Source organism: Lemur catta, chromosome 1, assembly GCF_020740605.2.
Source record: "Lemur catta isolate mLemCat1 chromosome 1, mLemCat1.pri, whole genome shotgun sequence".
NCBI lineage: Eukaryota > Metazoa > Chordata > Mammalia > Primates > Lemuridae > Lemur > Lemur catta.
In genome coordinates, this window is record NC_059128.1 from 97268158 (window position 1) to 97291698 (window position 23541).

At 37.1% G+C, this 23541-nt stretch overlaps 1 protein-coding gene across 3 annotated transcripts in view; it reads left to right on the forward strand.

Moving 5' to 3' along the window:
- IQCH (IQ motif containing H) overlaps positions 1-23541 on the forward strand; it is a 201869-nt gene that overhangs the window by 83711 nt on the left and 94617 nt on the right. For all 3 annotated transcript variants that reach the window (XM_045541606.1, XM_045541600.1, XM_045541616.1), the window contains 4 exons: positions 7009-7085; positions 8874-8912; positions 19335-19886; positions 20585-20651. In XM_045541606.1, the coding sequence (XP_045397562.1) occupies positions 7009-7085; positions 8874-8912; positions 19335-19886; positions 20585-20651 (735 nt within the window). The remainder of the gene's footprint in view (positions 1-7008; positions 7086-8873; positions 8913-19334; positions 19887-20584; positions 20652-23541) is intronic.

Below are 23541 nucleotides of genomic sequence, written 5' to 3' on the forward strand. Positions count from 1 at the left end.
TGATAATATTTACTGTGGTATGATGAATGTCATACTTCTTTCTAAGTTTGGGTTAGCTTCCAACTTTTTATCCTTTGCACATTTAATATTATGAAATATCTCCGAGTTCATTTAATGTGAATTTTTTTTTCTGGCATCAGATCCTCTCAAATATGTTCATCCTTTCATCACAACCACTTTCCTCATGTATGTCAATAAATTAAACCTGACTAAGTTCTTCTGGATGTATTCCTGGAATCTTTCAAACAGGAGCAGTGTCAGCATTTCTACAGTCAGCTATTTTTTCTATAATTCTACTTAAAAACTATTTCATTTTCAGTTGGAGCACCATCAATTTTGTTCTTTTGCTGTACTTTCAACTTTGTTACCCAATTCCTTCGTTTGTCCATTTTTTGAAAAAAAAAAAAAATCATGTGGATTTATTACTGGGAGACAAGACCACCACATTCTTTACAGTCTGTGTGCAAACTCAAAAATAGATGCACAGTGACCAATCACTGACAAACTTTGAAAGGGATGACATGATTGGTCACTGATCTTGATATGTATCTGTCATTTATGTAGCAATTTGTGGAATAAAGATCTAGCACCAAAGTTTGCACTTTATGCAATTACAATTAATATACCATGGTAACTGAAACTTGAACCATGTTGTTGGGGGACTGGTGTTATTTAACTAAACTATAATAATTAAAATGTGTGCATATTGGAATAGTGCAAAGTGAGGGCTATCTGTACATTAAATGTGAATGTCCTAAATACACCAATTAAAAGACAGAGATTATCAGATTGAATAAAAAAGCAAGATCCGACTGTATGTGGTCTATAAGAATCTCACTTTAAATGTAGAAACGTAGGTTAAAATAAAAGGGTGAGAAGTAACAAATTTTTCTCATAGAACGATTACAAATAATTTAAGTAGTTACTGCCCCATCAAAGAAATGGAGCTTAATTCTCTGCCCCACCTTGCTCCTTGAATGTGAGCTGGATTTACTGACCCACTTCCAAATAATAGAGTATGGAAAAGGGAAAAATCAAAAATTTGCAGTGGATAAGCCTGGTAAACCCTACCTTATCCCAATGACCAAAGTTAATACCACCAGTGATAAGTCATGTTCATATCATGTGGCCCATGATACGATGTGATGAAGAAGGTACTTCACCCTTGTGTTATTCTGCCCCAATAACCCATAACCACAGTCTAACCATGAGAAAAACATCAGATGAATGCAAATTGTGGACATTCCACAAAATACCTGACCAGTACTCCTCAAAACTGTCAAGATCACGAAAATAAGTAGAGACTGAGAAACTGTCACAGACCAGAGTAGACTAATGAGGCATTATGACTAAATACAATGAGATATTTTGGATCAGAATATCTTTTATTGGAACAATAAAAGGACATTAGTGTAAAAACTAGTAAAATATGAAGGAAATCTGGAGTTTAGTTAATAGTAATGTATCAATAATTGTTTCTTTTAACAAATGAACCATGACAATGAAAGATACATACACATATATATATATATATATATTTTTTTTTTTTTTTTTTTTTTTTCTGAGGCAGAGTCCTGCTCTGTTACCCTGGCTAGAGTGCCGTGGTGTCAGCCTAGCTCAGAGCAACCTCAAACTCCTGGGCTCAAGCAATCCTTCTGCCTCAGCCTCCCAAGTAGCTGGGACTACAGGCATGCGCCACCATGCCCTGTGAATTTTTTCTATATATTTTTAGTTGTCCAGCTAATTTCTCTCTATTTTTTAGTAGAGATGGGGTCTCACTCTTGCTCAGGCTGGTTTCAAACTCCTGAGCTCAAACGATCCGCCCGCCTCGGCCTCCCAGAGAGCTAGGATTACAGGCATGAGCCACCATGCCCAGCCAATAATGAAAGATATTAACACTGGGAGAAATTGAATGAGGGTATACAGGAATGTTCCGTGTTATCTTTGTGACTTTTCTGTAAATCCAAAATTATTCCAAAATTAAAAGTTCATATGTATTTTTTAAAGTCAAAAGTAAATTATTATGAGGGTAGGCACCAATTAAATGTAAATTCAAAATTAATAAAAAGGAGAAGGATAGAAAAAGATATAACATGCAAACAATAATAAAAAGAAACTGGATTGGCTCTATTAATATCAGACAAACATGACATATTAGCAAGGATAAAGAGATATGTCAATGATAAAAGGGCTAATCCAGCTAGAAGGCATTCATTCCTAAATGTGTGTACACTTAACAGATATCATAAGCAAAAATTAATAAAATAGAATAAACAAATCCACAGCTTCAGTTGGAGATTTCAATAGTTTGTCAATAATCAATAGAACTAGTAAATGAAAAAAAAGTAGCAATTTAGAAGACTATACTAGAACACTATTATAGAACTTTAAAACACACCACCACCACAGAACATGGTAGAATACACCTCTAATCCCAGCTACTTGGGAGGCTGAGGTGGGAGTATTTCTTGAAGCCAGGAATTTGAGGCCAGCCTGGGCAACACTGTGAGACCTCATCTCAAAAAAACAAAACAAATAAAATGCACATGGAACAGTCACCAAAATAAGCTGAACCATAAAACAAATATTAACCAATTTAAAACAATTGAAATCTTACAAAATATGTTCTCTGACCATAATAGAACTAAACTAGAAATCAATTAGAAAAAAAAATCTACAAAATCCCCCAATATCTGCAAATTAAACAATACACTTCTAAATAAGCCATAGGCCAAAGAGGAAGTCATTAGGATATTAAAAAATATTTTGAATTGAATGGAAATACAATTGAATGACTATACAACCTACCAAAATTTGTAGGATGCAGCTAAAGTAGTGCTTAAGGGAAATTTATAGCATTAAATGGTTATATTAGAAAAGAAGAAAGATCTCAAATTAATTATCTAAGCTCCCAACTTAAGAAACTAGAAAAAGAAAATTACTTATGCCCAAGCAAACAGAGGAAGGAAATAATAGAGATAAAAATAGAAGTCAGTGAAATTGAAAATAGAAAAAAAAATAGGAACTCAGTAAAACCAAACTCTGTCTCCCTCCTGATTTACATGCTATTGTTCTCATTGATTTTAGTTGTATCTTCTTTTTAAAAGCCCTAGAAGACATTATCGTTAATGTTTTTATGCAATTAATACATATTATATTATTCTACATGTTTACCACTTTCTTTGCTCTTTCCTTCTTGCATCTTAGATTTTCAATATTGCATCAATTGCCTTGTACCTAAATTACATTCTTTAAATTTTCATTAATACAAGTCTATTGGTGGTAAATTCTTTCAACTTATTTATTTGCCTTAAAATGTGTTTATTATGTCCTTATTTCTGAAAGATATCTTGTCAGAACATTAAAGATATTATTCCATTATTTTCTAGCTACTATAGCTGCTACTGAGGAGTCGGTGATAAATAGAATTGTGGCCGCCTTAAAAATAATTTGTCTTTTGTTTCCCCTATAGCTGCATATAAGTTCTTTTTATCTTTGGTGGTCTACAAGTTCACTGTGATGTGTCTAGGTATATAGGTCTTTTGATTTATCCTGCTTGGTATTTATTGGGATTCTTTAATCTATAGACCAATGTCTTTCATCATTTCTGGGCAGTTATCATCCATTATTACATGCATTTAGTAGAAAATAAGAACAATTGATAAGTAAGCTAAGCTTAGTTAAACTCAAGAAGATAGAAAAAGAGAAGCAGTAAACTAGAAAAATGAAATAAAAGAAATAATGAAGATAAAAGCAGACATTAAGAAAATAAAAACAATTAAAATAATCCAAGAGAATTAAAAACTGGCTTCTTGGAAAAAATAATAAAATATGCAAATCTCTAGCAATAATGATAAAGAAAAGAAAAGAGAAGGTACAAATAAATAATATTAAAATGAAAAAAGATGTATAACTACAGATACAGTCAAATTTTTAAAAATTATATTATGGTAACTTTATGCCAATACATTTTAGAACATGAAATGAAAAACTTCCTAGAAAAATTTAAATTGCCAAAATTAACTCAAGAAAAGATAGCAAACTTAAAGAAAACAATATCATTAGATAATTTGAATTGGTAGTCAAAAATATCTCTGTCTTAAACACACACATGGACATATGCACACATACACAAATATCCCAGAGAACAAAAGGCCCTAAGTCTTTTATAGAGAAGTTTTACCAACTTTAAAGGATTAGTCGATTCTTATTTTTTACTATTCCATGGGGAGGAAAAAAAAAAAGGAAAGCTTACCAATTGATTTTATGAAGCTACTATAACTCTGGTACCAAAATTGAAAAGTATCCTTTTCAATAAAGACACTTATAAGAAAACAATACATATAGCTCAATCTCACTTAGGGACATAAAGGCAAAAATTCTAAATAAAAGTTAGCAAGTTTTTTTATATTCATCATAATCAAGGAAGAATGTATTAATAAGAGATCCAACATTTAAGAAATCTAACAATATAATTCATATTAACATGCTTAAAAAAGAAAAACCCTATAATTATCTCAATATTTGCCAAAATGAAAAAAAAAAAAACCATTCAATACTATTCAACATTAATGATAAGGAAAAAGCCTCTGGGTAAAGTAGAGTAGAAGAGAATTTTCTAAACCTGATTGTTGTTATCAACTAAAACCCAGAGCAACTAATATTCTTTGTAGGGAAACTTTTGAAACATTCCATTTCTATTTCTCCATTAAAAACAGAGACAGTTCAAGGATGATCACTATTGCCACCATTATCGAACATTGTACTTGAGACCCTAGCACAATCAGTAAGACAGAGAGTGGAAGGGAGAGAAGAAGGAAGGAGGTAGGGAGGAAGGGGAATAGGTACCAGTCAAGAATGCATGTGACTGCAAGTATCAGAAGACTACCAGTGGCTTAAACAGTGAGGAGTTTGTCTCACACACTAGAAATTGGGAAGTAAGGATGGGATTTTTAGGGATGGTGGCACTGATCAGCAGGGTTGTCATGATGCTCTCTCTGCTTTACGCTCTTTAGCATGTTTGATTTCATCCTCATGCTTGCCACCTCATGGCAGTAAGATGGCTCCCGCAGATCTGGGCCTTCCATGCACACTCCAGGCAGGAAGAAGGGGGAAATAGTGGTGTCAGTTTCTTCCCAGAAGCCTCTGGGTGAACTTTCCCTTACATCTCACTGGTCACGTGTCCACTGTTAGCTGCAAGGAAGGCTGGAAAAGTGAAGGAAAAAAAAAAAGTCCTGGGATAGGGTTAGAGTTAGCATTAGGATTAGTGACATACTAAATACTTAGTGTGATAATTTATGCTTAAACTAGCCCATTCATGAAAATTTTGGTCTTTGTTGGATATTAAATATATTTAATATATATATCATGCAGATTTTTCCAGCAGGGAAATTGAGTAGCAAAATAGGCAGTGCCTTAGGATACAGTTTTGCTAAAGATGCAGACACATTCTTCAAAAGCATGTCTCATAAAATCCAAGGCTGCAGGAAGTGATAATTTAGTGATAGCATTTCTGCAGGCAACTGAGAAAATTCCTAAAGATACTGTTAACTGTGGATTAGCCATGTCAAATTACAAATCTTAGAAATCTTCATCCTACCAAATTGTATTAGAATTTTACTAAAATCCTTTAAAAGTTATGCCCACTTGAAAACTTGTCAGCAGCTATTTTGTTTCCGTATGGGTTTAGCTATAAATCTCCCTTGTCTGCAGGAACCTGAGAGTTAAACAAAAAGTACACTGAGTCTGCAAACAATAGGAATAACGAGTTTTACTGGTGAATCTGTGGATGCAAAGCAGCCTGGGAGCAGGGTGTAAATTTACCTTCAGAAATGGGAGAGCAAAGTCCAAAGTGGACACCAGGGCAGGAGAGCACAGAAGTTGAAGCAAAAACTTACAGGCTTAAAATGGGGTCTTCATACACTACCACACACCGGCCAGAGGGGTATGAGGACTACAACAGATAGGGACGGTTGCCGGAAGCCAGGGAAACCTAAGAGGTATAAAACTAGGTTGATCAGATGCAGCAAATAAATCCCTTTTGTGAAGGCAGAGTTTCAGTGATAAGGTTCTGCAATTCTTCCTACTCTTTAAAAGATGACTGGAGATATTCCTTGTAGTCCACTTGAGACAATCTGAAAGAAGTGAGTCCTGAAAGTGAGGTTCTAAATTATATATTGATATTCTTGCTGTTTTTCATCAGTATCTGTCAATTCCTTCTAAGATTGTTGTTACAGAACAAGTGACAGAAAAGGGGATTGAGTTGAAGGAATTGAGTTGAAAGAAGCCTCACTTCTTTTATTCAATTAACTATTTAAATAAAATTATTTGTTCTCTTCCTTGGAATGAGTAATGTATGAATTCTTCTCTCCTGAGACTGTCAGACTTGGGCTATTTGTAAAGGGCAGTCAGGTTTGCTTCCAGGCAGCAAGAGAGGTAGGGCTGAGAAAGTACTGTCTAGCATGTAGGTCCACTCCCCTGTGGACTAGGTGTGTTCTCCAAAAGTTGTTACTTACGGATTTAATTAATTTTAAAAATAATCTTTACAGTACTTTTCACTTGTATCACTTCCCCAAGTCGTTTAAATTTTTTTAGAATCATCTTTTTTTAATGGCTATACAATAAAATAATCCATCATATGTAGCTATATTAATTCCCTTTACATGAACTTGAGAATCCAGTTATTCAAAGAAGTCTTATAGCGAAGCATTTTATAAGGCAAATATTATTCTAATTTGCCTGCTTTTAAAATTTGCCTTTTCATCTGGGCAGTTTGCATAAGGCAGGCTGACCTTGTATTCTGCTGGAACTGTTGCCTTTTGATGCTTTTGGCTTTCCTTTTGACGTCAGTGATCACAGATGTTTCATTGAATGGATATAGGAAAGACAGATAGTGAGCCGATAGTGGGTGACAAAGCCATTTGACTTTCAAGGTGCAAACTCAGTAGCATCCATCCAATGACTCAGCCTCTCCTGGAAAAAGTAACGTTGCACCACCTCCATCCACAGCCCCTTTTGCTGCATCTCAGAAACCACGGCAGCCTCCAGGAGAAGTGAAGTTCTCTCCCAAGAAACAAAGATCAAAGGTATTCGTATTTCTAACTACAGAAAGAAAATTGTTCTTATTTACAGTATTGTCTGTGAGATTTTTGGTGATATACACGTTATAGAGTTGTACCTTTCACATAGAAATAAGTGCTATTTCAGCTGCTGCTGGGGTGCATTGGATTTTAAAAGGGCGGAGTCACAAGTCATCTTGACACTATCAGTGGGGTTTAAAAAATTCAATCATCTTGCCTCATTGTGAGATTAACTAGATGACTGGGTCAATCTGTACTGCTAACTGGTCAGGAGTCCAGGATACAGTAGCTATTGCTTTACATCCAAATTTGTGTTATATAGGATACATTATTGTGAGGTTCTACTGTATTTCATTTGTTTTTAAGCATAGGTTAAGAAGGCAAGATCTCCAACTTTGCAGAGAATACCTTAATGAAGAAGGGAAGGAATTTTGTATTCTTTAACATTAGGACCTCACATTACATAATTCATCCTCATGGATATTCCTGTACTTTGAAGATGCTGGACTTTCGTAGCTTGATTTCCTATGTTGAGGGGCCCCATACAGACTTGTGATAATTGAAACTTTTCACCACAGAAAGGAGACAGCTGGCAGTGTCTTTTTCTGGCTTACCCTAATGTGGTCATGTTTTCCACTACTCTCGTAAGAAAAGAAAAGAAGAGAAATTGAAAACTGGCACAGGAGAAATTAATCCTACTGTGTCTCCATAGTAAACTGTTACCTGTTCTTCCCAGATCTTCTTCTTTTAACGCCCAAATCTTCAAGAGTTTTTTACTGTATTTTCAGCACTGGTGGGCTGTTTTCCCTTAAGAGATTTCCAGGCTGTTTATGTAGCAGCATGTCATGTGACACCTCAGTTGCCATGGCAAATATTTGTGTTTCGTGAAAAATGTGGGTGAAAAAAAATCAATGTAAATGGCCAAATCCCAAGACAGACAGGCCTTCAGGCGAGTGTTTGGCCTGCACCATTATTGTTTCAAATTCAGCTGTTTAACAGGCTGTGAGAAGGCCATGGGCTAATGTGCATAATGGGAACAGGCAGAGAGGCACCTGTTTTGATTCTCATCCTGTTGGAGTGCTCAGGTCCCATAGTTTTATAGAAAACAGATCTACAGGTAATACAAATATTATGACTAGGTTTTAGCCAGGCAGCAGTTCCCCTCTAAAAAAAAAAAAAAAAACCTTTCAAAAATACTGACATGTTTCCTGAATGCTAATTAGCCCTGGCTTTAATTTCCTCTGTTGACTTCACAAAGCTTTCCCCAACTGCTGAAAGCAGTAATTTTTAATGACTTTTTCCTGTGCTCCTGGATCGGTACAACATTTCTGAATTGACTCTTCGACGGTAAATGTAATTATTCATATACTTTGTGGGAAGTGTCCTGGGCTAAGAGAAAGACTTCGATATGCCGAGCCTCATGGTAGAGCTAGTACAGACCTTTGGTCAGTTTCCGCCACCGTGCAGTGTGGTGCCACATGGAGAAGGCCTTTCTTGTAAATACTTGTCCAAGTCCCCTAGAAGTGGTATTTGGCATCTGATTATAGTTGTTTTTGTAAATATTTACTTTGTCAAACTCTTTAAAGCAAACAGGGCTTGGCACACAGAGCATCTTTGTCCAGGGTGGAAAAGGTCTTTCTAATTATTAACTCCTGCCTGCGTAGAAAGAGGGAACAGGCTGGCCCAGCAGGGGAAGCGGGGTGGGGGGTGGGTTGGGGGGAGCCTTCTATTTGTTTTGTAAAATTGCCCATGAGAGTCCTTTTGATTTAAACTGTGTCTCATTCTTCATTGTAGGGGAAAGGCAGAAGGTCAAGAGGACACCAGGATAGGAAGGTCTGTAATTTGTGTGACTAGTTGAAATTTGGGATCTGTCACCTGAGTCCCTTCCTTTTGCTGCAGGGCAAAAGTATGGGAGACCACTTGACAGCTGGAGATGGCAACAAAATTTCTTTTGCACTTCCTTTATAAAAGAAATTAGATCATGTTTTCAGAAAAAAATCATGGTTCATTTAAAGTGAAAAACCTTTTTTTTGTCCTCTATTGGGACTGAATTACTGCTCAGGCTTCTGTCCAAACAAATGATTTAGCACCCTCAAAACTGGCTGAATCACATCAGTTTTCAAAGATGTTCATCTTTTAAAAGTACACTCAAAAGGAATTAAAATATGAAAAATAAATGCAATTGTCTCCCAGCGTGTGCTTACATGTGTGCATGCATATAAGAGCACATCCATGTACATGTGTACACACACATACTACATGTATGATGTCATAAGGGTATGGTATTTAGAGTTAAGCTGACCATAACTAAGGTAACAGGAAAATTGGAAAAATGAAATAGTCCCCACATATGGCAAGTGCATGCCAGCAAGTAACATTCCACAAGGCCGTGCATGGGTAATAAAAGCCCTGAACATGAAACAAGGATGCAGTGGATTCTCCTTGTTGTAATACAGTAACTTGAGCAAGTCACTTTAACTCTCTGTACCTCACTTTCCTCCCCTGACAAATAAAGATAGGGCCTCCTTTCACCTAGGGTCACTGCAAGGACCAGGTAAGTTCTTGTGTGTGAAAGTGCTTCGGAACTATAATGCACTTATCATAAATCATTGCTCCATTTTTAAGAGTATCTTCTAGGCCTCCCTTTCTTGGTGATCTTAGTAAGAATTTCAGAGGAAACTTAGCCACCCTTTTCAAGGAAGAAGAGCCCACCTTTTGGGTCTCCTTTTACTCCTGCAGAGCTGTGCCTAGATAGGACTGTATTTACAATGATTGCATAGTCTTTCTGAACCTAGGCACATTGTTCCTAGATAAACTAATAAGTGCAATTAGATCCTTCGTCTAGCTTCCCGTGACTTCTTACTATGAAGAAACTGTGAGCTTGAATGCTGCACTTCAAGTATTGTCACATTCATTCATTCATTCATTCATCCAACTCATCCTTATTGACCTTTTGCTATGTGCCAGGCCATGTACTAGGCACTGGGGATACAGCAGTGAACAAAGAATAGAATGTAAGGCATTATTTATCTGAAATATTTGTAACTGCTAATGTTGATTGAGTTTGTCCGTGTGCATGGCACCAAGCACCTTCCACACCCACTGAACCCTCATGGCAGCCACAGAACCTCTGTGCTGTCATTGTCCCCAGGCCTACTCAGATGGTAAAGGAGTTCAGAGGACCCAGCTGAAAGAGTGAGGCTCCAGGGTTTGTGCTGTCTTCACATACCAGGTTATGAACTCTTCCACATGTGCCAGTTTCTCAAAATTACTACTACTGCTACTATTACTGCTGTTGCTGTTGCTGCTACTGTTGCTGCTAGTAGCAACTAACGTGTTAAGTGTTTACTCTGTGCCAGGCTTTGTTCTTCGATTCTCTCATTTCATTTTCACAACATTTCTGTGCAGTAGATACCATTATTAGTCCCATTTTACTGGGAGGAACAGAGAGATTAAGTCATTCAACTATAATAGTAAACGACAGAGCCAGCACACAAAACTTTACTTTGGGACTACCAGAGCCCCAAAGCATTAGAAATTTTTATAAATTTCAATTATTTTTGAAGTAAATCTTTCTAAATTATATCTCTGCCTATCTAATGTAATTTAACATTTTCTCTATTCAATACCATGTATGCAGATAACCAATTTCTGTGTCTTGTTTGTTTCCTTCAATATTAGACAGCAGTTGTCACCTCTGCTGTCATATCTGCTTTCTTTGGCTCTGACTTTAACAGCCTTTTCTATCTTCTGTGTCAGTTAACCAAATAACCCAAACTCAAGAAGATGAATGATAAGTTTGAGACAGTCAGGCTCTGCATAGGATCCAAAGAATAAAATAAAAAACTGTAGTAGTGTTTATAATAGTTATTTTAAGAAATCCAAAGCATCTTTATTTTCAGGAATCTAGTTCAAAGATTTGAAGTTGCTAAAATTGCCTCTGTCAACAATTAAATCTTTTTATTATCTTAAGGCAGGCATATTAACAACTATGTTAAAATTTGCTTAAGTTTAATTGATGTTTTGATAATAAAAACTATATGGGTAAAACAAGCAAACAAATATACTTATTGTACTATCAGAGTACAGACTAAATTCATGAGTTTGTTTGCTTCTGGGAAGGGGAGAGAGGAATTGAGCTGAAAAGAAATACAGAGGGGACTTCATTTATTTATACACACACACACACACACACACACACACACACACATACACACATACTATATCTCAGAGGCAAAGAAGACAACAAAATAAGAAAAAATGTGTCCATAGTAGTTTTTTATATTGTTCTCTATACTTCTCGTTATGTTCAAGACTTTTCAAAAAACCTTTCCGATTAAAAAAGAAAAAAAGTCCAAATTGAAGGAAAAGAAAAAGAAAATCCTTTTTCCTAAGCCGTATCTATGCTGTAAAATTTCCTTTGGTATAGGAAGAATAGGTTTGGGTGATAGCATGTTAATCTCAAAATTGGGGCCTCACTTCTCTTAGTCATTTTTTTATTGTTACCTTCTTTAGTATTTTCCCAACATATACTTTGGATCCTCTCATTAGAAAACTGTGATTATTTTATGAGTCAGCTGAACTATTTTAATCAGGCAATGTGTGACATTAAACATTTCACTGCCTCTATCTTGTCTCATTTTCTCCTGTCTGTATAGAGAGGAGATTGGATCAGAGTGTTGTTTTTGAGGGGCTTCCATATCCCCCACAATCCTCACCTCACAGTCCAGCCCTAAGGAAAGGAGAATAGTGGAAGTTGGGGTGGGGGGTGCAGTGTTCTCTAGGCCCTTCATACCCAGCATCTGGGTTATCCATTTTACCTCTCTACCATCAAATTATAAAGTGTTTGAGTAAAGTGTTCCAGGCTTTATACTTTCAGAACCACTGGTTGATATCTAACAGCAGTTGTGGCTTTAACATGGCATATCTGGTGGGGGAGTAAGCCTTCTTCTTAAAGAGTGCAGAGTGCCTCCCTGGGTTGACTTTGTGCTCCAAGCACAATCTAGTCTCCTTTCTTGTCTTGCCCTAAAGGTTAAAAAGAGAGTGGGTCTCACTTTGACAAGAGTTAGAACTCTGCAACCTGGAGATGCAAGGTGAGATTCAAAAGCAAGTCCAGGCTATTTTTTTCTTTTAGACCCATTTTCTCTCATAAATCCTCATCTGAGTTACCACCTTAAAGGAAGAAGAGAAGAAAGTCCAAAAACAGAAAAACCTTAGAAACTTTTAAAACCAGTTACCATTTCCTCTAATTCATTAGAAATTATCACCCTCATCTATACATTTTTAGCATTAAACTTTCAAAATGAAATAAAATTATGTGGTTTTGTTTGCAAAACAGTTTTTTCTTGCAATTCTTACAAAACAATTTTTATTGTAATTGACAAGAAAAACTATAAGGATTGTTTTTGCTACTCTTCATAGCATTGTCTAACTGTACATTTTCATTACATGTGCTTAACAATTTTACTTATATATACCAGAAAAAAGGTTAAATTATCAACAAGCCACAAAATAATCTTTATTTTTTTTACTTTATCTCTTTCATTTATCAAATTATGACCTCATATTCATACAAAATTTGGAAAGTTCAGAAAGAAGAAAAAATATGCAAAGCATGCAAGAATGTTTTTTCAATAATATCACAACCCTTTGTGATATTATACTTTGGCATATTCCTCTGTTGGTAACATAGTGTATATTTAACTGTGATTTTACTCTTTTCACCTAACAATTTATCATAAGCCTTTATATATGAGATTTAAAACTCATTATGAAACATTTCTAGTGGCTGCATAATATTCTGTATTAAAGATATACCATAATCTTCTTAGCCATTATGCTATTGTTCAACATTAAATTGTAAATGTCAAATTATTAATAATATTAATAAATTATTTACAGTCTTCTCTATTATAAATAAAACTGCCACAAACATTTTTCATTTTGTATGTAAATCTTTGAATTTGGGCTACCTCCTAAGGTAGAACTTTTTGGTCAAAGCATGTGGACATTTTTGAATGTCAAACAGTCTATTAGTGCTCCAAAACTCAAGCTATGCATTTGGAAATAAATTGTATGATCATAGGACAGCTTTGTGCTGAGAACCCAGTCCAAGTGGCTATGAGCTTAAATTTTAGTATTGTCACATTCATTCATTCATTCATTCATCCAACTCATCCTTATTGACCTTTTGCTATGTGCCAGGCCATGTACTAGGCACTGGGGATACAGCAGTGAACAAAGCAAACCAAGTCCTTGCCCTCTTGGGATTTGCATTCTAGTGAGAGGGACAGGCAATAAATAGATATTTAAAACAGTGTCAGAGAGTGATAAGTGTTACAAAGAAAAATGTGGATATAGAGAATGTGATAAGGTAGAGTGTTGTGAGAATTCTGCAAGTATTCTTTGGTGATTTGTGATTGGACTTACTATCCACACACTTTTCCTCTGGAAAATTGGAATGTCAAGCTTCCCTCTGGTGATAATCGCAGTCCTTTTTAAGGATTGCTCTTTTGTGTAACTATAGAGAAAATGATGATGTGTCTTTAGGCTTGGGGATTGGGGAATCCAAGCTTTTTCTGATTCCCATCCTGTCAGGCTGCCTGTAAATTCCCCAGCAGACTCAACCCCTCCGTCACAATTATCCCAAGTGGTCCTTACCCATGTCACATTCTCTCAGAGAATATTGGAGGGGTAACAGAAAAGATGAAATTGATGCAGCAGCAAAATGAAATGTGTCTCTAGGAGAAGAAAAAGAAATTTCACATTCGACTGAAAATAGGCCCCATCTATTTAAAAAATTTTCCTGATTCTGTTCTGTTTGATCTTCAACCAGAATTTGATCCATTGAGTGTTTTCGTTCCATGAGAATGCATCAAAGTGTGCAGATTTTTTCTCCTCAGGAAGTGTTTCAGAGTTCAGGAAGACTCATTTGAATAAAGATACCTTTCAAAGCAATTGCAGAAATTATTCCTAGAAAATTGCTGCTGATCCGAGTGGTCTTTACACTTAATTCTCTTCCTTTTATGCCTCTGCTCAGTGAGTTCTCTGTTTTTGCCTTTTATTCTCTTTATAAAGGTTAAGGACTCTGACTCACTTTTAATTGGCACTTAAGGCTTAGGCAGTTTCTGGGTCCTACGAACTGAGAGCCATTGATTTGCAAGCTCCAGAAAACTGGAACAGCACTTTTTGGGGTTCTCTCCCCATGACCACCCTTACACATTAGGTAGTGTGGGCAGCTATTCATCTATTTTGGTTTGAAAGTTGCTAGAAAGAGTTTTCTATCTAAAAAAATAGAAAAGGGAAAAAAAATCCCCCATGTCTTTTTCATGGTGCATGGAGTGATGCCATTGGAGATAGTTGCCTTTGACTTGATGGCTTTATTGGCTCCAGATGTTTATTAAAAAGCCAATACCCCTGGAGGGTGACGCATTAAGTCAGAGAGGCATAGGATATCAAAATTAGAAGTGCTCTGAATGATCCCTTAATGGAAACTGGAACCCCATGGGAGAAGTGGCTTCCCAAGGCCTCAGAGGAGGGTGGTGATAGATTAGATTCCAGGTCTTCTTGCTTCATATCCACCACTTTTCTACCACACCATGTTATGTTAGCATGTTCATAGGGGTTACTTTAACAAATTGCTTTCCAGCCTTTCAAATAGGAAAAAACAGCAGGTCAAGGCCAGGTTGGCTCTGATGCAGGAGGTGGCAAAAGGAAGGCTGAGCAAGGAGAACACGGTGCAGTAAGGAGCCATTTGGAGTATTCTGGATGGGTGGGGCTGTGGGCATTGGTGGCATGGGTGCAGGGGACAGCATGGAGTAGGGTGTGGAAGAGAAAGCACTGAAAGGGAAGAAAGAGGGACTGGAAAAAGAGATGGAAGAGTAGCAAAAACACGCTTCATCCAGGACTACTTCTCCTTCCTTTAGTTCTGTATGGATTCGGGAGGTTTAAGAACAGAATTTTCTCTTATAGTAGCAAACACATTTCCTTAGAAGTGAAGAAGATCTACCAACTGGCTCTGTGATCTTGGGAAAGTCATTTAACCTCTCTGAGCCTCAGTGTCCTTATCCATAGTAACAACCACACTGACTGGGGGTGATGCACTGTGAAAGGTTCTTTATACATGTAATAAACACAGCAGCTCTGCATGGACATTTCGTTTTTACAGATGAGAAAGTTTAGATTCAGAGAGTGTAGTAATTTGTTGAAGATTATGTAGCAGATACTGGCAGAGCTTGGATTTGAACACAGGTTAGCCCAACTTCTGGGCCAAGGGTCATTTCCCTGTGCCCATAATAGCCCACGGTGCAAAAGGCCAAGCCAGTGACCTTCATGATCCCTCATGCTCTAATACTCAGGGCCGTGTTTATGCCAAATACCTGACTCCTGATTAGGGCAGCTACTCTTTCTGAATACTGTGTATATCTTCTGACCAGTTCTAGCCAGCTGAGGTCCTGATGTTTGTTCTGTACAAAGCTCAACACCTCATGGACCCTCAACAAAAATTTAAAAACAAAGGTCAGACAAATGGCATCCCTGGTCTCTGGGTAATAATAAAGACTCCCTCTCTGAGGTCCACTCCATTCATATTATGAATCTAAGCTGTCACTTAGAGCCATAATCTGCAGGAATAACTTACTCTTTTTCATACCATGCAGTTGCGTAGGCTAATTACTAATGGATGTGTTTTGGTGTTTGAGAAAGTAAACATTGGCTTATAGTTTCAAACGTATTTTAGCCTTTCTAGGCAAAGGTATGATTATTATTCTCTAAAGATGATATACATGTTGGATTATCCCAAATAGTTGACCATTTGCCCCTAGGAGATCTTGCTTATATCCAATGTAAAGATCCAGTTTAATCCTACACCCACTGCTTTCCACATATGTGAATAGAATATTTTTCATAAAGACATTCAACTTAGAAATATATTCCTTTTTTTCTGGAATTTTTCTTTGTGGTAGTTATTGCTAAATTTAAGAATGCAATGATAGGCCTGTCTTTTTTGTTTCACATCTATGACTTACTAACACACATAATCATCGTCCTGCCTTCCTGTTTTTTATTTCAGATTTAGAATTTTCCCCAAATAACTGCTCCAGAAACTCTCCAAGTTGCCTAATTAGTGATTACACTTTGCAAATGAAGAAAAGCATTTCCCAGCTAGTTGACTTAGTTAGTTAGAGCAGGATGGTAATAATTAGGCCACAGCCACAGGTTTGGGCTCTGTGTGGGCCAATTAGTGAGTGCAGCAATCTCACAGAGGTAAAGGTATGGCTGTAGTCCCAGGAAGGACCAGGTAAGAATGTAGATGCCTCAACAGAGATCCATCCCCACTAGAAGGAGAAAATTTTGCTATTGAGTCAGTAATATCACAGTGGAAGTACAGCATATCCTAAACTAAAAGGGAGAGAAGGAGAGAGAGGAAGGGAAACAGAAAGAAAAGAAATGAAAGAAGGGGGTGGGGAGAGGGAGGGAAAAGAAAGAAGGAAGGAAGGAAAGAAAGAAAGGAAGGAAGAAAACCAACAAATAATAGTAGACAAGTTCACAGAGATAAATAATAAAGGAAGCATGACAGAAGGAGCGGAACCTGAAGCATGGTGTGACCTTTAATCAGGGCTCTTCTTCCTAGCAGGCTGCGAAGCAGCTTTGTCTTTACCTGCTCAATGGATCTCACAATGCTGATGCACTGCTTTAATTTGGGAAGCCTTTCTCTTGAGAGGCATGTCTTTTCTTGCTCTAAGTCTAAAGTGCTCCCAAGTGTGGCATTCTCTGTGACAGATGTACTACAGTTATGCTTTAGCTGACTCCAAACCCGTAGTTTCCCAGTGCCTGAGTGGTCTATTTGATGTCCAAAAGTATGTTTCCTTCAAGAGCAGGTCTTTGCTGGAATATCATCCAAGAAAGTAGGAAGGTGTAATCCCTTTGTTCTAAAACAGCCACTGATAAATTCTGCAACCCCAACCGCCCCAGGGCTATTCTTTCAGAAGATCTAAAATGCATATGCTGGTGTACAAAATGTCCCAGAGAGACATAAGAATCCTCTCCTTTTTGAACTTCTCCCAAGGTTATTCCATTTTCATAGATCATCCCAATTTCACATAACTCTCTGTAAAGATAAGGAATTTCAAAGATATTTGCACATCACTAAGCAAATAAGATTCTCTGGCAAATCTCCCATCCATAGATTTGCTTCTTATAGGAGTCTCAGAGTCTTGGTTGACAGTATCAAAACGTGTGACTGGCAGGACCAGCCAGAGCCATACATGTCCATCTGTGATGATTTCATGTGCCTGTTTCTCACTGATGAAGCGCTGTCATTCTTCTCTGAATTCTGACCTTCCTACCATCAGAACCCATTCCTGAAGAGAAGCAGAAACGTGGCCATCGGCCATTTCTGTTGGAACATGTGTCACTTGTCTTCTCCCAGGAGTCACATCTCCCGCCAGCACCGAAGTCTGCTAAAGGAGGCATTACTTCTCTAACTCTCTCTTGCCTATCCAAGAAGAAGGAATTTCTTTCCTTCTACCAAACAGCTTGCATTCTCTTCCGGTGCCTTGATTAGATCAAAAGGGGCCAGAATCTTGGCAAGAGGACTTTTTATAGCATTTTTATGCCTTATAACAACTCTTTAGTTAAAAGTATACAAAAGTTCACTCCTGTTTAAAGCCTGATTCTAAAGTTAAAGGAAATTTCCCCTTTTGGAATTAACACTTGCTTTTCAGCATTTTTACTTGAAATGACAGTCTAATGAATTATTCCACTGCCCAGAACCTGAGAAAAGAAAAAGAATTTGCAGGGTTTTAGAAAATTTCTTGTGTTTTCTTATCGTGTTTTTATTGTAAATATTCTCTTGGCTTATTTTTCTCTTAGATAACTTTCTGTCTTGAATTTGTTAGTTACTGTCAGTTAACATTTATTTAGTAAAGACAAAGCAGGAACAATCTAACATAGTAGTAACACAGTGTTATTACAAGTGTTACTGATAAATTAACTGGGTTTTCTTTTTCCTTTGAGTTTTGTGAAAACTCTTCAAAATACAGAGAGCAATATAATCCTTGGTAAAGATGGGCTTGTATATCTGAAAACATTGACATATTAAAGACAATCTATTCCTTAAATCCCTCAGCAAGAAGAAACAATCAGTACAGTAAGTTAATACCTGGCTTACTAAAGAGAACTCAAGGCCTGAAACATCTGTGCCCTCTCCCTGGGACCCCCAGCCCCTCGCTCCTGCTCCCAGGCCCCTAAGAACGTTTAGACCACAGGGCAGAACATCAGTGTTTTTTAGGGCAACAGGTTTCAATGGACACAGATGCAACAACATTTCCCTTTTTAAAAAAAAAAAAAATAGGGTGACATTATGAATTGCTGCTGTCCTCCAAACCTATTCTGGTTTGATTTTGAAAACAGCATTTGTTCTGGGTTTCTTTTAACATAGAAAAGTATAAAGAAGAAAAAAATCTGTTCATGGTTCCATTCTTAGAGAACCCGTCTTGACATTTATAGATAAAAGTAGTATATTTCCATGACTTAAAATTTCTATCAATACAGATAGGAACAAAATTAAATCAAATGCTTCCTTGGTTTTATTTGTTACGAGATTTCTGATTCTAATCTATCTGGGGACAGCTCCAGATACGTCCCTAAGAAGACATCAGGCTTAATAAAAGAACACTTGTCAGGAGAAACCTAGAAAATGACAAAGGTGATAACACACAACATAATGCTCCTTGTAAAAATCACCTCTGGATATCGAGAGAAGATGGCAAAAGAACTCTACAACACTAAAAAGCAATGCTCTGTTAGAAAGTCAGAAACAGCTTTGCAAAGAAACCCGTCACCCTGTTTTTCAGGATTGGTGGATAAGTTATGAACAAGGAATCAGCAACTTGCCTCTCTAAGACCAGGCATGCATGTGTGAAAAGTAAATCACAGAGATTAGGGGTCAGCTGACCAAAGTGAACTAAATGCATAATTTTTATGATCAGTTTCCTCAAGCAATTTTATAACACTTTTATAAAAATGTTAATAGCTTTGAGTGATCTCTAAGATATCCTTCTGGTAATAGATTTTAATGATATATATTATACTGGCCAGACTTTCAAATTATGACATGTATGTGATAAATCAATATGAGGATCCACATCTTCCCACTATTGAGTGGTAAATAATAATGACATAGTGTGCGTCTTGACTACTCATTTAAAGGAGATCACAATATATTTCATATCTGGAAATACTTTCTTTCTACAGGCCACGAGAGTCTCAACATCTTTGAGATCTCTGAAATCACCGTGGGATTATGACTTTTTTATTTATAATGGTGTTATAGACAAGACAGCCCCAGACTTCTTAGCATTCAAGAAACATTTTATCTCAGCTTGGGGAAGTATTTTTTCTCTCTTGGAACACATCGAGAAGTTTCTCAGGGACTATGCAATACCAGAAGTCAAAATACAAGGCAGGAGTTTGATGGCTCTCCTTCCAGAATTTGAGCTGAAGAATAAACTTACCAGATATGAGTTTCTGTCAGTGTTAGAGAACCCAGATCACGTCCAAATGCTGTTAAATCTTCCAGGGCAGAGGTACAAGGGTCAAGATGGAAAGTCAGAGGCTGCCAGGAAGATCCAAGCCATGTGGAAATGCTACACAGCAAGGAAATTCTTCCTCATGTATCGCCGGCAGAAGTGGGCATCAGGTGTGATTGCCATTGCTTGGCTTTTATATTGCCATAAGACTCGACTAAAGAAGATCCTGAAGGAATCACGGCAGAGACACCTGGAGAATTTCCGCATTCGAGCCAAGGTGCACAAGGCTGCCAGCTGTTAAGGCAGACCTCTTTTCTAAACATTTCTTGCTTGAGCGATTGCAATAAGTTGTCTCTTTATCTTCCCTTTCTCTCTCCAACTACCTTCTCCCTCAGTCTTTCTTGCTTTTTACTCCTCTCAATGTATGATGCACAAACCCCATATTTGTTTGTGTATCATATTTTAGCCCTAATCAGGATCTGGCTTTTGCACCTGCAAAATCTGTTGGAATTTTTCTATAGGAAAAAAGATCCCTTCACTTGACTATGGTAGTTCTGTCAGAAAATCAATGTTTTAACTGCATTACCTTTTCTCCCTATATATACCTTCTGGCACTTTAATTTGCTAGGAAAAAAAAAGTCCTCTCTTGTCTACATTGCTGTCACCACTTTGTCAGAAAGTATTTAAGTTTGCAGACAGCCTTTTAATTAGTGCTCACAATTTCATTTATGTTTGCTTTCTCTTTTTTTCATTCATATTCTGTTAATTAAGTGAGCTGCCTCTAATCTTCCCCTGCCAGTAGCATCATGTAGCCACCTAATTAAATTAATTGGGGAAGATGTTTTAAGTATGTAATTAAATCAATTAATATAATTTATGCCCGGCTTAACTGTACAGTGGAAAAACAGCTGAAGTTTGACTAGATGAATCCACTACAGCTTCCTGTCACTGATCAATGCTCTTCTTGATTTTTAGCATCTGGCAGCCAACTGGAATCGCATCAGGACTTCCAGGAGGACTATTATCCATATCCCATCATTAGGTATAACACTTTTGCCTGCAAATCTATCAGCAACCTCTATTACCCACCACATTATGGCTCCTTGATTGAGTTCAAGGAAGGCCCCTTGTTTTATTCAAATTGGTCTCGGCAGGAAAATGTTCTCGACATGATGAGAGTAATAACACAGGGCCCTCGCTCGAAACGGCGTTTAATTTGGGGATTAAGCAAATAAAGTCATTATGTGGGGGCTGCTATTCAGTGGAGAGGTGATTTGCTGTAATTCGCTTTCATCTGTATGAAATGAACTAAAAAGTTGTATTTTTCCCCCTGAAATAACAGATAATGTTTTCGATCTTCTTTAATGATAGAAGAACACAGGCTTGTGTGTGTTGTTGCTGTTACGCCAATAAGCCAGGATATTGCTTGTACACTGTTTTTAATCAAATGTGCAGTCAAAATGATAAGCTACATTCTCTGAAATTATTTAGTTCTAATTACGAGCAGATGGGATGCTTTATTTGCACCTAGGGCGCCTGAGCAAAAGGAAATGCTGTGTGAACAAGAATAATTAAGAAGTTGAATAGTGTTTTTTGCGCTTAAATAATCTGCAGTTTCATGTTAATTAGCACTAATGTAATTATTTAATTACATTTATGAATTGGGGAACTTAAAAGCTGTTGTCTGAAACACACTGGTAAAATAGGTATGCCAAAATGACATCGGGAATTTCAGAAATTTGCATTGGAAGTTCTTTTAAAACACGAACTACTGTCAACATGTTTGAGATTTCTTTGCTTATTTATTTTGTTTTGTTTTATTTCTACCTAGTGTGTTAAATTTTCTTGGTGAGGCCAAATTTCCTAAGCTGCCTTGGTAGAGTTTTGAGAAACAGCAAAACCCATTGAATCTCCCATATTAGCTCTTTTGTTAAAGTCTTCTAAGTAGAGCAGTGCATTGAGTGATCTAGTGTAATAGAGTTCTGGGTTATAACTTATTTGTGCTCATGTGTGAGTATACTTGTTTGTGTACTTATGTGTAGTATAGAAACAACACATTTAAATAGCAATATGAAAAGAAAAAAACATTAAAAGTATTATGCAATATAATTAAGATAATTTTTAAATTAGCAGAACATTAATAGTAACAAAATAATGCAGACTTTTCAAGATCCTAGAGTAGTTAAATCTGAGTACTTGAAAGTTAAGAAAATACTTGAGTTAGACAGAGTCTTTTAGTTTTGGCTTTCATCATGGATCACAGAAAAAAAATTTGTTCCTTCTTAGGATGTGAGGTAAGACAGACCTAAATTTCGTTCTAACTTAGGGTTTTGTTTTGGTGGGATTACTTTTGCACACAAAATTAGTTCACACACAGAAATTGCACTTGTAATTGATTGCAACCAGAGAGGCTAATTGCAGACCCAATTAGCTGGCTCGAGTCCTCACTATATAAGAGCCTTTGCTTCTACAACTAATTGTGGACCTGACCTGATATCATATGGAAACTTTTGTTTTTCTTTCTCTATTTTATTCAAAACTAGACCCAGAAACATGGCTCCCACTTTGCAATGTTGATAAGTACAAAGTTGTGGTAGACACAGTTTCCATAAACTTCTTCTCTCCTATACTCCCACCTCTGACCCTTCAAAAAACTTTCATGCAGTCAGCACTACAGACAAGCTTAATACCAACGAGTCACCAAAGAAGTAAAAATTTGAAAGTAATGGTAAACTAGGTAATAAAAAAAATTTTTAAATGAAAATGTCTTAAAATTTAAAAAGGGCTATAAATTAAAAGAGTATAAAGTAAGTGGGAGAATAATCTGATCAAAGAAACTAGAATCAGAAAGCATTATTTTAAATCTGATATTAAAACTAGTTTTCTTCTAGACTACAAATCCTCAGTTTAAGTACGTACATAATAAATATGAAAGTCTTCTCTACTGTAGTAATTTTTGCTTGTTAGCAACATAATATCCATTTTAAAGACAAAACTGCTAATTATATATTTTCTAAGAAATAAGTACAAGCTCAGATATTTTTCTCATTGAGCACTTAAAACGACCATTTAGGCCAGGTAGAGTGGCTCACACCTGTAATCCTAGCACTTTGAGAGACTGAGGCTAAAGCATCACTTGAGGCCAGGAGTTTGAGACCAGTCTAAGTAACATAGCGAGACCCCTGTTTCTACAAAAAAATTGGCTGGTCATGGTGGCACACTCCTGCAGTCCCAGCTACTTGAGTGGCTAAGGCAGGAGGATTGCTTTTAGCCCAGGAGTTTGAGGTTGCAGTGAGCTATGATTACACCACTGCACTCTAGCCTGGGCAACAAAGCAAGACTCTGTCTCCAAAAAAAAAAAAAAAGACCATTGCACATTTTTTCACAAGAGAATAATACTTGGGCTTTGATCATATAATATGTGTTTTAGGTTTTATAAAAATGACTTGCAGGCCGGGCGTGGTGGCTCACGCCTGTAATCGTAACTCTCTGGGAGGCCGAGGTGGGCGGAACATTTGAGCTCAGGAGTTCGAGACCAACCTGAGCAAGAGCAAGACCCTGTCTCTACTAAAAAATAGAAAGAAATTAGCTGAACAACTAAATATATATATATATATATATATATATATATATATATATATATATATATATATATATATATATATAAATTAGCCAGGCATGGTGGCACGTTCCTGTAGTCCCAGCTACTTGGGAGGCTGAGGCAGGAGGATTGCTTGAGCCCAGGAGTTTGAGGTTGCTGTGAGCTAGGCTGACTTCATGGCACTCTAGTCGGGGCAACAGAGTGAGACTCTGTCTCAAAAAAAAAAGGCCAGGTGCGGTGGCTCACGCCTGTAATCCTAGCACTCTGGGAGGCCGAGGCGAGTGGATCGCTCGAGGTCAGGAGTTCGAGACCAGCCTGAGCAAGAGCGAGA